This window comes from Astyanax mexicanus, chromosome 1, assembly GCF_023375975.1.
Source record: "Astyanax mexicanus isolate ESR-SI-001 chromosome 1, AstMex3_surface, whole genome shotgun sequence".
In the NCBI taxonomy this organism is placed as follows: Eukaryota; Metazoa; Chordata; class Actinopteri; order Characiformes; family Acestrorhamphidae; genus Astyanax; species Astyanax mexicanus.
Window position 1 is genome coordinate 105,253,068 of NC_064408.1, and position 14,456 is coordinate 105,267,523.

Below are 14,456 nucleotides of genomic sequence, written 5' to 3' on the forward strand. Positions count from 1 at the left end.
TATTATATTTTTCCATTGAATTGGAAGCATGCATGTAATATTTTATTTCATATTTTTCATATTGATTTCATATTGACCTTTTTATTTCGTAAACCTTCCCTAAACAGTAAGAAAACATAATACAACGTATTTTAAATCACATTAAATTAGTAAACCTAGCTGTTACTTTGCCTCTATGGCTCTAATACTAATCTAGTGTTTTTCCAGCGAAGTGGGCGTGGACAGGTTACTGCTTCAATGGTTTATAAACTCGTTCATTGGCTGGTTCATTGTAACTTATATTCTGGTCTATTCTGATAAAAGAAATAAAGACAATAACGTTACATGATGTTCATTGTAATGGATGCAGGGTCTGAAAGGGATATTATTAGTTTTTAGAAAGCAATTGTTTTCTCATTTATTTATTTTTTTATTTATCATTATTATTATTTTTTTTTTTTAACGAATCACCAAAATCAGTGCGTCCGTTACTGCGCATGCTCAGTGACTCTTCAGTCACTTCTCGCGTTTCCTGGCCGTTGCTCTCATTCGGAAAAGATGGCAGGAGCGGGAGGCGCGTTAGCCTGTGGAGGTAAAGCATATTCTCCTGTATTCCAGTGTTTATAGGCCGCCGGGCTTCTTTATTCATTAACAGCTGCACTCACACAGTCAGAAAGCTTTACTGTACAGCAGGAGGGTGGTGTAAGCCGCAGTACCGGGCTGTGAGCTGAGCTGTAGCAGGTTAGCTGTAGCGGGCTGAGGCGGCGCTGGGCTCTGGGCTGTGTGTGGAGCTGCTGCTTTCAGTGTGACTCGCTCTCTTTCATTCACTGTTTATAACCTCACCTGTCTCTCCACAGTTCTCACAGCGGCTCTCTTATGTTCGGCGGTTTCTGCCTATGTGGAGGACCTAGATGACAAGTGAGTGCTTGTTTATTTACACTGTATAATCGGGCTTTACAGGGATCTGCTCTGTGTGGTTGACTAGCTGCTGAAAGCTAGTGAACATGTAGCAGTGCTGACTGTACCTCCTCAGTCTGTGACCATTTCCTTTATTTCCCTACCAACAGAAGACTGTAATCATATTAATTTAATGGTTTACACTTAACATATGCTATAGATAGATAGATAGATAGATAGATAGATAGATAGATGGATAGATGTAGGTTAGGTAGATATAGATTCATGGTTAGATAGAAAATTGAATTGATTTGAATAGATAGGTGGATACAAGCATAGATAGATAGATAGATAGATAGATAGATAGATAGATAGATAGATAGATAGATGGATGTAGGTTAGGTAGATATAGATTCATGGATAGATAGAAAATTGAATTGATTTGAATAGATAGATGGATACAAGCATAGATAGATAGATAGATAGATACACACATTGATAGGTAGATGGATGCAAACTTGTATTTCAATGAGGAAAATAAGTATTTGATCCCTCTTGCCAAACACACTCAATACTTAGTGGCAAAGCCTTTGTTTGCAAGCACAGCGGTGAGACGTTTGTTGTAGTTAACCACAAGTTTAGCACACACACCAGGGGGAATTTTGGCCCACTCTTCTTTGCAGATCCTCTCTAAATCATGAAGGTTGGTGGGCTGTCGCTTGGCAACTCTGACCTTCAGCTCCCTCCATAGATTTTCGATCGGATTGAGGTCTGGCGACTGGCTGGGCCACTCCATGACCTTAATGTGATTTTTCTTGAGCCAATCCTGTGTTGCCTTTGCTGTATGTTTAGGGTCGTTATCATGTTGGAAGACCCAACCACGGCCCATTTTCAGATCCCTGGCAGAGGGGAGGAGGTTGTCCCTCAGGATTGTGCGGTACATGGCTCCATCCATCTTCCCAGTGATGCGGTGAAGTAGCCCTGTACCCTTGGCAGAGAAACACCCCCAAAACATTATGCTTCCACCTCCATGCTTGACTGTGGGCACAGTGTTCTTGGGGCCATAGGCAGCATTTTTCTTCCTCCACACATGGCGGGTGGAGTTGAGGCCAAAAAGTTCAATTTTGGTCTCGTCTGACCACAAAACCTTCTCCCAATAACTTGGTTCATCTTTCAAATGATCATTGGCATACTTGAGGCGCGGCTCCACATGTGCTCTCTTCAGCAGGGGTACCTTTCGGGCACTGCAGGATGTGAATCCATTGTTGCGCAAAGTGTTGCCAATTGTTTCCTTGCAAACTGTGGTCCCAGCTGCCTTCAGGTCATTTGCTAACTCCTGCCGAGTGGTTGCAGGACGATTTCTGACCGTTCTCAGCATCATTGCCACCCCACGAGGCGAAATCTTCTTTGGAGCACCGGGCCGAGGTCTGTTGATTGTCATGTTATACTCTTTAAACTTTCTGATAATTGCACCAATAGTTGTTACTTTCACATCCAACACCTTACTAATCTTTTTGTAGCCCATTCCAGCTTTGTGAAGGTCAACAATTCTGACTCTGAGGTCCTGTGACAGCTCTTTGGTTTTACTCATGTTGGAGACTTGAAATCTGTGTGATCTGTCTGATTCTGTGGACAGGTGTTTTTCACACAAGTGATTAGTGAGAACAGGTGGCTTCAGGTCAGGTAACAAGTTGATTGGGAGTGTCAAACTGGTCTGTAAAAGCCAGAACTGCTAATGAATACTAAGGGATCAAATACTTATTTCACTCCATGAAATACAAATCAATTAATATATATTCCTTAGATTTATTTTCTGGATTTTCTTTTTAATATTCTGTCTCTCCATGTAAGAATACATCTACCATTAAAAGTATAGAATGATCATGTCTTTATTAGTGGGCCAACGAAGAAAATCAGCAAGGGATCAAATACTTCTTGGACTCACTGTAGATAGATGGATACAAGCATAGATAGATATGTAAATAAATGGATACAAGCATAGATAGATATGTAAATAAATGGATACAAGGATAGATAGATAGATAGATAGATAGATAGATAGATAGATAGATAGATAGATAGATAGATAGATAGATAGATAGATAGATAGATAGATGTAGGTTAGGTAGATATAGATTCATGGATAGATAGAAAATTGAATTGATTTGAATAGATAGATGGATACAAGCATAGAAAGATAGATAGATACACACATTGATAGGTAGATGGATGCAAACTTAGCTAGATAGATTGATATATAGATAGATGGTAGATGGATGCAAACTTAGCTAGATAGATTGATATATAGATAGATGGATACAAGCATAGATAGATGCAGTGTGTAAATAACTCTACAGGAAATACAAACATAAAAGTATAATACATATTACCAAAACAGTTATTAAGTATTATGTGTAGTCTGTGTATTGTTTGAAATGCAAGTAAGATAAAGTCTCAGTCCACTGATAAAGTAAAGCAGCTATATTAGGTAAATTCTATGTGTAACGTGTCAGTAAGTTCTGTAGGCAGTGTCTGTAAGGATGGATATTAATGGATAAAGTAATAGTGTCTGAAGTGACTTACTACTTTAGTTATTGGACAGGGAGGTTAATCAGATGAATTTGATTCATTGAATTTCTGTTTTAATGCAATTATTTAAAATGGTAAAATCAGGATTGCCCATCTTTACATATGGAAGATAACAAAGGGAATCTCAGTTGATAGAATTTTTCTTCTGTCAGAAACCTGTAAAGAACTCTCTTATGTGATTTTCATATTTTACACTTTTTTATGTTTACATCGTGATTAATATAAAAACTGCATGTAAGGGTGATGAGGTCTGATAACTATTTGTTGAGAATTCTGGACAGCTAAGCTTAGTTTTTCCAAATAAGTCTGATGATCCTGATCTTGATCTTGTTTATTAAGGGTTATATGATATGGATTTTTTTAATTATCGTACATCTCTACAGTTTACTGAATTAATTTGACTTACATTGTTCCCTGTTTGGAATGCATAGAATATTAGCAACCATACATATTCAGCTGAATAAGTGAATGGGCCAAATAATTCATACTGAACAATGAACTAACGTTTGTTTGACAAGCAGGAGACAAATACATTAAGTTCACCAATATTGTTACACACATTCAATGGTAAAAAAAAGAAAGTGGCAAAGTTTTTGAAAACGTGCAAAAAAAAACTTTGTTATTTACTCTTTGGTAAAATGTTTCATTTTTTTTTCGGTGTCAGCTGACAATGCATTTAGGTACATTCCTTATTATGATATAATAACAAGCAAAAAATGTGTATTATTGGCTTAAAATAGTGTGCTTAGGTGCCTAAAGCTTTTGTTGGTACTAGCTGTGAACCTGCTGACCTGAACATGGGACCAAAAGACTGTACTGTACCCTTTCAATTGGAATATCTCACCCAACTCTTTCATCAGTTGCTGGACTTTTTTTTAACACACAGATCAAATAAACTGTAGATATCAACATCATTCAATCATTGTGATTCCACATAATAATTTTTAAATATGCTGCTTATTTTTATATGTAGGTCAAAATTGTGACTAAAGTTAACTATTGTGTGTCCCTTCTGTTTTTTTTCTTGTGTAGGTTCAAAGACAACAGAATGGATGACGTTTGGCTGGTGGATGTAAGTGTTTTCTTATCCTACACACACACGGTCACCAGCTCCACGTCGTAGAATAGTCCAGGCGGAAGTACCAGCCAGTAGAATGAGGAGCTGTGCTCCAATGATTTTACTGAAAGAGAAATCATGCATGCAGGAACAGAAGAGATGGGTTTTGTTGGTATAGGGCAGATGGGGTGGGGTGAGGTTAGTGGGGTGAGTGGGTTTTAAGTCCTGGCTTCGTGTAACTGGGTCCAGCCAGCTGGCATCCTCCTATGGTTGTGCTGTCTGTCCGCCAGTGACGAGTAACAGGTTTTAGTGGGCGCTTGATATTATCCAGGAATGGTTGCTAGAGGGCTCCCCTGATCAAATGTGAAAAGCTTGGCTGTGATACCCGTGGAACCTCCACTCAGATGGCTCTCTCTTTATTCACATTGTTTACACAGGTGTGACTGAAGAAAGTAGCAGGCTTTAAAATGGCCTGAATGTTTTTGTATTAAAGTGAGTGAATATTGTTAAAAGTAGAGGTCCTGTTATGGCGTCACATCAATGTCAAAAGTCCAGGGCACAGAAATACAAGTCGGGGGCGCAAAAATACCAGGTGAAAAAAATTAACCAGCAAGTTTTAACATTTTGCGTGTGTAAATGAACTTCTTGGGAGCACAAATGTGAAACTAGCTAGCCAAAAAAAACTGGAACCCTGAAGCCAGGGTGCTATCAGCTAAGGGTTTGTCCCACATAGCTTGTTTTCACACGGCAAACATGCAGACTAGAGTCCAATATACTGCCTTCTGAACTGTGAAAGTGCTAGCCCTGCCGTTAGCAGCTAATGCTATTGCTGCTGCACCCAGCCTTAGTGCTGGAGAAACTTCACTGAAAACTCACCATAATAACGCTGTACTTCAGTGGAGTGGCTTTACTGCTTCTTAATACCTGACTAAGAGAGTTTATATGTAGGGCACACCGGATTATAAGCAGCGCTGTCGATTTTTGGGAAAATTCTAAGGATTTTAAGTGCATCTTATAGTCCGAACAATTAACAATATTATTATAATTTTAAGATCACTGATTTAATGTTAAAGTGACTGTCTGTATGTGTTCTGGATTGGGGAATTTAGTGACCTCTCTTTTGAGAATATGTAATTGCAGTGAGCGTGAATAAGAGCACTTTAAATGCAAGCTAATGTAAATAAATTGCTGTGTGAAATTCTATTAAGCAATTATTTGCAATTATTTGTCAATTATTTAAGCAAGTTTATTGAGCTGCTATGGATTTATTTATTAAGAATATTAATATATTTCCATTGATAACTAACATATGATTAAATAACTTAGATAAGGCTTACATACAATGTAACCACTGTTTTTAACACAATTGACTGATTCACATTAGCAGTCTTTCCGCTTAAGTCAGCAAAAATAAATTGATCATATACACATATTGTGCAATAATTTGGTAATGCAATTATCGTGACAGGCCTACAATTAATGGATGCAAATGAAAAAGGAGATTTTTACACTACAGTGATGATGGAGATTGGATAATATTGTATAATATAGCAGCCCAGAATGCACATATATGTGCATCCTTAGTTAGGATGGAGATATTTTTGCTATTGGACCATGCATTTGCGTAGATAAGCAGCTGTTTTGTAAAGGAAGCTGTTTACATGGTTTGCAAGGTTTGCATGTTGATGCTTATCAGTGTCTGCGGCTCCTCTACTCTTTTTGTGTGTACTGCGTCTTGTTTATGTAGTAGCCTTTCATTTCTGAATATGTTTGCAGCCGATCACAATTTAATAACTACCTTCAGTTGCATTTTACACCCTTTATTATAAAGCTTTCTAGATAATAGATACTTAACAGGTGACAGTCATAGCTGTTATTTGCCCACAGCTTCTCAAAGTGAGCCTGTCTTTCTAGTGGACTTCAGATGTTGACAGATGTGGCAAATCAATTTAAAATAAGTGTTTAATAGCCTCGTATTGTGTTTTGTAGTTCTATGCCCCCTGGTGTGGGTACTGCAAGAAGCTGGAGCCAATCTGGTTTGAAGTAGGAGCAGAGCTGAAGAACTCTGGATCCCCGGTCAGAGTGGGCAAGATGGACGCCACTGCATACTCTGGTATGTCTGGTTTAAGAGTTCTTCTAATTCTTTGAATTAGATGGAGTCTCTGATTGATGTTCTCTGGTTATAGAGGTGGCTAATATGACCGTGCGTTCATGTTGTGATGAATTGTGAGTGTTAAAAAATGTTAAATAAAAATCAGTATATGGGAAAATATGTATTTTTCTGTAGCTTATGAATTATTACTGCCTTACAAGAAGAATGTAAATGATCAATACCTACACTGATCATCTGTATCAATAATAGTAACGCCTTGTTTTTGTCCACTCTATTAGACACTTCTACATAGCTGTTCCAACTTGTAGATGTTGTCTGAGACATAAGCTCATCTGTTGCTACACAATTTGTGTTGCTTCATTCTCTAGTCCTTTATCATTCTTTATCATTCTTTATCCTTTATCATTCTCTAGTCTACCCAAGATGGCGGCGCGTTAACACGCAGCGGCCGCTCCGGGTCCGTTAAATGGTGCTTTTGTGTTACTATTTGTCGTTTTTTCCGTTTATTTCCTGCAAATATGTGTATCGGAACACCCGTGCACATGTTCTACCACCGCCAGACCCTGCTACAGTGGAGAAACCAGCCAGAAAACATGCTACCGGACGAGGTTCTGCAGACGCTACTTGAGCTTAGCCTGCTAAGAGACCCAGGCCGCCAGCCTGCGTTGTTTCCTGACGCCGGAGCCCAGCGGAAGTGCCATCGCAAGCGGTGCGAGCGTAAGCGGAAGCGCAGAAAGAGAGCCGGGATCCGCGCGAGGCTAAAGGCTAGTCCTAGCCGGCCGGCTATACCATCGCTCTTTCTTGCAAACGTCTGTTCCCTTGACAATAAACTGGACTACATCCGACTCCAGCGAACAACCCAGCGTGAGTTCAGAGACTGCTGTGTTTTGGTTTTTGTGGAATCGTGGCTTAACGACAACATTCCGGACAGCGCCATTCAGCTAGCCGGGCTAACCGCGTTCAGAGCCGATAGAAGCGCGGCTCTATCCGGGAAGACCCGCGGTGGAGGCGTGTGTGTTTACATCAACACGGAATGGTGTAACAACGCTGTGACTGTCGCCAAACACTGCTCTCCGCTGGTGGAGTTCCTGATAGTCAAGTGCAGACCTTTTTATTTAGTACGGGAGTTCTCCGCCGTGCTAATAGCTGCTGTCTACATTCCACCCAGCACTAGCATTGGTGCTAATGCTAAAGAGGCTCTGTGTGAACTCTATCGGACTATCAGCGATCTGCAAGACAAACACCCAGACGGACTGTTTATTATCGCCGGAGATTTCAACCACGCAAATCTCAAGTCAGTGCTCCCTAAATTCCACCAACATGTGAACTTTGCAACGAGAGGAGCGAGCGCGTTAGATCTTGTTTACACAAACATCCCCAGCGCGTACCGCGCGGAGCCCCGCCCCCACCTCGCTTTCTCGGATCACATGTGTGTGTGGCTGACTCCAACATACACACCACTCATCAGACGCTCCAGACCAGTTCAGAAGCAGGTGAAAACCTGGCCGGCAGGCTCCATCTCTGCCCTTAAGGACTGTTTTGAGTGCACTACATGGGACATGTTTAGGGAGGCTGCTACTGAAGGCGATTCTGTTGATTTGGAGGAGTATGCAGCATCAGTCACTGGCTACATCAGCAAGTGTATTGATGATGTCACTGTCTCCAAGACCATCACCACACGCCCAAACCAGAAGCCTTGGATGACTGCTGAGGTACGTGCGCTGCTGAGGACCCGCGACTCCGCCTTCAGAGTGGGTGACAAGGTGGCCCTGAGGAAAGCGAGAGCCGACCTGTCAAGAGCTATCAGAGTGGCAAAGCGCGCACACGCCCAGAGAATCCACAGCCACTTCAAGGACACGGGTGACGCGCGGCGCATGTGGCAGGGCATCCAGGCAATCACCAACTACAGGACAATGCCACCGTCCTGTGAACGTGATGCCTCCCTCCCTGATGCCCTAAACAACTTTTATGCACGGTTTGAGGCACAAAACAACACGATGGCGAGAAAGACCATGCCCAAGCCGGACGAGCAGGTGTTGTGCCTGACTGCAGTGGATGTGAGGAACACTCTGCGCAGAGTCAACCCACAAAAAGCTGCAGGACCAGACAACATCCCCGGCAGAGTGCTCAGGGAGTGCGCAGACCAGCTGACAGATGTTCTCACGGACATCTTCAACATCTCCCTGTGCAGCGCCACTGTCCCAACGTGCCTCAAGTCCACCACCATCGTCCCCGTGCCGAAGAAGTCCACAGTGTCCTGCCTCAATGACTACCGTCCCGTTGCACTTACACCCATCATCATGAAGTGCTTCGAGAGGCTAGTCATGAGGAACTTCAAGACACAACTGCCCTCTTCACTGGACCCCCTGCAGTTTGCGTATCGTCCCAATCGCTCCACGGACGATGCCATCACCACCACCCTTCATCTCTCCCTCACCCACCTGGAGAAGAAGGACACTTACGTCAGAATGCTGTTTATAGACTTCAGTTCAGCATTCAACACCATCATCCCACAGAACCTCACCAGGAAGCTAAGCTCGCTCGGCCTCAACACCCCCCTCTGCAACTGGATCCTGGACTTTCTGACGGGGAGACCCCAGTCAGTCCGGTTCGGGGGCAGCACCTCCAGCACCATCACACTGAACACGGGGGCCCCCCAGGGCAGTGTCCTGAGTCCTCTGCTGTTCACCCTGCTGACTCATGACTGTGCTGCAAAACACAGTTCTAACAGCTTTATCACCAAAGGCGACGAGTCAGCATACAGAGAGGAGGTGCAGCGGCTGACAGACTGGTGTACAGTCAACAACCTTCACCTGAATGTGGACAAGACAAAGGAAATGGTTGTTGACTTCAGGAGAGCACAACACACCCACTCTCCACTCAACATCGACGGGTCCTCTGTGGAGATTGTTAAGAGCACCAAGTTCCTTGGTGTCCACTTAGCAGATAACCTCACCTGGACCCTGAACACCAGCTCTACAGCCAAGAAAGCCCAGCAGCGTCTCTACTTCCTCCGGAAGCTGAGAAAGGCCCGTCTCCCTCCACCCATCCTCACACTCTTCTATAGAGGGACCATTGAGAGCATCTTGAGCAGCTGCATTACTGCCTGGTTTGGGACCTGCACCGTCTCTGACCGCAAGACCCTCCAGCGTATTGTGAGGACAGCTGAGAGGATCATCGGCGTCTCTCTCCCCTCCATCACGGACATTTACACCACCCGCAGCATCCACAAAGCAACCAGCATTGTGAATGACCCCACTCATCCCTCACACGAACTGTTCTCCCTCCTGCCTTCGGGAAGAAGGTACCGCAGCATCCGGTCCAGCACGACCAGATTCTGCAACAGCTTCTACCCCAAGCCATCAGACTCCTTAACTGCAGAGACTGAACTGATGGCTTTCTGTACATGCACACACACTCTTACCCCACTTACCCCAGAAAATGGAAAGCACTAAAAGCCCTACTACCTCACTGGACTCTATTGCACACTGTGTAATAGAGTAATTACTACCTCACCTGGTCTTTTTTGCACACTGCAAAATTTGCACACTGTCTTGTTATTTATTATTCTTTGTCTGTATTGTGTTGTATTGTCTGTCTGCGCTTTTGTACTGTTGCACTTATTGTTCTGTCTACACTGTGTTTATGTGCACCATGGTCCTTGGAGGAACGTTGTTTCGTTTCACTGTGTACTCTGTATATAGCTGAAATGACAATAAAAACCACTTTGACTTTGACTTTGACTTGACTTATCAGTGATCAGTGGACACTGCCCACTAGGGGTTCGATACTCTTGGCGATATGAGAAAACACTCACTTGGAAAATGTATTTCAAGAATACACTACTGCAACAAAATGAAACAAAATGAAATTTGGAGTGCATTATTTGTATCATGACATTATGGATCATTGACTTCTGTTACAAATCAGAATAAAATTCTTGTATTTAGGGGTGTGCCATATCATATCGTATGCAATAATAACATTTAAATTTTCATTTTGTTGCAGTAGTGTAGGGCTGCAGCTATTGATTATTTTAGTAGTCGAGTACTCTACTGAAAAATCGATTCGATTAATCAAGTAATTTCACTCAATAATGAATGACCAATTGGTTTAATTTTTAAATTCACAACACACTTTCACATTGCCACCACAAATAGAAAAACATAAAATACGAAATAGACATAAATACCACAAGAAATAATTTAATAATTAATAATTTAAGAAATTAAGTTGAATTATTTCAATTTAGGATTGCTTGTAAGTATTAAATATAGGCCATTAATCAATAGCAAAGGCATAAACATGGATTAAATAAGCTTGCTGCGTTTTTTTCCCTCCAAGTCAGTGTATTCTCCTTCTTGGACAGGGGATGTTTTCAGAAATACTTCAGGACCTATGGAATAATTGTGAAAACTAAAGTATTAAAAATGTTTTTTTTTTTTTGTTTATTTACGTTTTGCACTACTCAGATCTAAATAATTGACATAACTAAGACTAAAAAACATAATGCAGTAAGTTCATGGCCGTGTATTCCGGCCAGAGTAACTTTAGCTCAGCCTAACTTTAACATGTACTTGTTTATAAACTCCACAGCGCTGTGTTTACTGATTACATAAAGCCTGTATTAAATCTAGAACTTGTCTCTGTTGTAATAAACTAACCACACACACATTAGACAGTATTTATAATAATCCGCACTCCACAGCACTGCTGTTCTGTTATTAAGCTACATTGATCTTATATATTTGTTTTATAAGTTAAATTTACCTGCTCACCGCTTCAAAAACCTTCGTCTTCTCCACCTGCTTCCTGTGTATGAGTGACGTAACACTAAGCGCTTTTTCACATTAAAAGCTAAATTCCGTGCTTTGCGTTTTAAAGTTAATTAAACGATTCCTCGAGGCACAGAAAATTAATCGATCGCTTTTTTTAATCGAGTTACTCGATTTACTCGAGTAATCATTTTACCCCATACAGTAGTGTATTCTTAAAATATATATATATTTTTATTTAATGTTTTGTCATTTCGAGTATCCGTATCGTGTAAATACCATGAAATATCGTGATATTATTTTAGGGCCATATCGCCCAGCCCTACTGTTACATGTATCCTATTTAATGCACTTTCTAGTGTGTTAAATACACTGATAGATGTTCTCCACTGCGTTTTACATGTAATACTTTATAATTGAGAACACATAACAGTGTAATTCCAGTGTAGATTACCATTATTATTTAGCCATATTAGATAACCCTGCTAAATCTATTTTTTGAGTGATGAGCGTGTCTGTAAAACACACAGTGCCTGCCATTTGAAGTGGCCAATCCTCTCAAGGTAACTAATCAGGGAAAGCAGCCGAAAAGGGCAAGTGGAAGATTACAACTTTCAGATCGGTCTCAGATTGACTGAGAGAAGACTTAGAGCTCATAAAGCTGGAGCCTGCAGCTCTCGGTGGGATTACAAACCAGGTGAGCTCTGAGAAGTCTGGATTTCAGACAGCACATACAAGATTAAAGCTATCGATGTCAGGAGCTGCAGGTGCTGTGGAGTAAACTCCAGTCCTGTATACCAGGCAGATTTCTGATGCTGTAAAAACTTGAGGATTGAGAGTTACCTTACTTAACTTTGTGTACTTTATTTTATAAGCCAGTCAAACCATGTTCTAGACTAGATTTTTACAGTTAAATGGAGGATGCATTGAGAATGCTGTGAAAAACAGAGTTACAAGAGGAAGAATTGAGACTCTTCTAGCACCCGATACAGATATATCTATAGCAGACAAGTGCTTAAATTCACCTTAGCTGGTGGTTAACTAGTTAACTTCAGGGCATGGTATGTCTTGAGAGAGGCATTAATGGTGCAGCAATTAATTATTATTGTCAATTTCCTAATTCTTCTCTGATGGAGAGCTGCAGTTAGCTTTTATTTTCTTTTATTTTTCCACTCCACCTTAAATGCTACAGCCCCTGCCATCTATTGCACTATTTAAGGTGGAATGCGAAAGTTAGCAAGATAGTTAGACGTACTACTACTGTTTAATAAAGAAAACATTAAAAACATTAAAACTATACATTAAACTGTGATGATACAGTGAATTTTGTAATTTTAACAAGGAAAATACAAAAATGTGTGGGTTTCTTAGGTTGCTTATCTTGGTAGCTCAGCTGGTGATTCTCATAGCCCAGTGTTTTAAGTGTGCTTATGAAAAATCTCAGCTTGAAGGGTCATATACAGTGAGGGAAATAAGTAATTAAACATACAGCAACTATGCAAGTTCTCCCACTTATAAATCATGAAGAGGTCTTCATCTTAGGTGCATGTCCACTGTGAGAGACATAATCTAAAAAAAAAAAAAAAAAAAAACCCAGAAATTCCAATATATGTTTTTTTTTTTTTTTTTTTTTTTTGTATTTATTTGTGTATTACTGCTGCAAATAAGTATTTGAACACCTGCCAATCAGCAAGAATTCTGGCCCTTAAAGACCTGTTAATCCACCTCTAACACTCCACTCACATTCCAACTACTAACATGGCAACAACCAAAGAGCTGTCCACAGACACCAGAGACAAAATTGTAGACCTCCACAAAGCTGGAGAGAGCTACGGGGCAATTGCCAAGCAGCTTGGTGAAAAAAGATCAACTATTGGCGCAATTATTAGAAAATGGAAGAAGCTTAACATCTCTCTTGGATTTGGGCTCCATGGCAGATCTCACCTCACGGCGTATCAATGATCTTAAGAAAGGTGAGGAATCAGCCAAGAACTACAGCCCAGGGAGGAGCTGCTCAATGACCTGAAGAGAGCTGGCACCACTGTTTCCAAGGTTACTGTGGGTAAAATACACTAAGATGTCATAGTTTAAAGTCATGCATGGCACGGAAGGTCACCCTGCTTAAATCAGCACACGTCCAGGCCCGTCTTAAGTTTGCCCATGACCATTTGGATGATCCAGAGGAGTCATGGGAAGCAGGGCTGTGGTCAGATGAGACCAAAATAGAACTTTTTGGATTAATTGGACTTAATTCTGCACATGGGACATGACAAGTGCACTGTATTAAGTGCCAGTATTAAGACCAGGGCCATGTAGATTATGTCTCTCACAGTGGACATGCACCTAAGATAAAAAATTGCAGACCCCTCTATGATTTCTAAGTGGGAGATCTTCTAAGTCGCAGGGTGTTCAAATAATAATTTTCCTCACTGTATAGCCCCAACACTTCCCATAACCTACCCCTCCAGCCTAACAAGAAGATGTGCACACGAAAATCATTGTGCATTGTAGGATTGTGCCTAAAACTAATCGAGGTAGATGTGATTTATGTTTGTACATATTAGAATTGTTTAGGGGGACTGGATGTAGTTGGTTAGATGTGGGTGGGGTGGGATGGGATTTAAAAAGATAAGAAAACATGGTCAGTTTGTGTTACACTCTGTTTGTTACATCTGTTATTTACAAAACTTTCAATAAAAACTTGATTAGAAAAAAAAAAAAAAAAGTTTAGGGGGGGACTAAATAATTGGAATTGCACTTGTGTGTGTTAGTGTTAGCACCAAGAGATAGATATATATAGTGTACAAATACTGAAATTACCTATATTATTGTTTCCTTAATCATAATACAATATAAATATTTGTGTTCTTTATACAGGCATGGCATCAGAGTTTGGTGTACGGGGATATCCAACAATAAAGCTGTAAGTATTTCTGAACTATTCAAGATCTTTGCACACATTCAAGCTTTCACCTGTAAAAAAAAAAAAAAAAAAATTGGGAAAGATTTTAGCGGAAAAGGTGTGTGTGTATGACAGTCTGTGGTT

General features: G+C 40.9%; 1 protein-coding gene across 2 annotated transcripts in view; it reads left to right on the plus strand.

Annotated features, from left to right (window-relative positions):
• The first annotated feature begins 488 nt into the window (after positions 1–488).
• tmx3b (thioredoxin related transmembrane protein 3b) overlaps positions 489–14,456 on the plus strand; it is a 97,461-nt gene continuing 83,493 nt past the window's right edge. For both annotated transcript variants that reach the window (XR_007424043.1, XM_022662389.2), the window contains exons 1-5: positions 489–571; positions 837–897; positions 4,498–4,537; positions 6,512–6,635; positions 14,288–14,333. Coding sequence is in view for 1 of the 2 variants with exons in the window: in XM_022662389.2 (XP_022518110.1) it covers positions 538–571; positions 837–897; positions 4,498–4,537; positions 6,512–6,635; positions 14,288–14,333 (305 nt within the window). In the remaining variant the exon portion in view is untranslated. The remainder of the gene's footprint in view (positions 572–836; positions 898–4,497; positions 4,538–6,511; positions 6,636–14,287; positions 14,334–14,456) is intronic.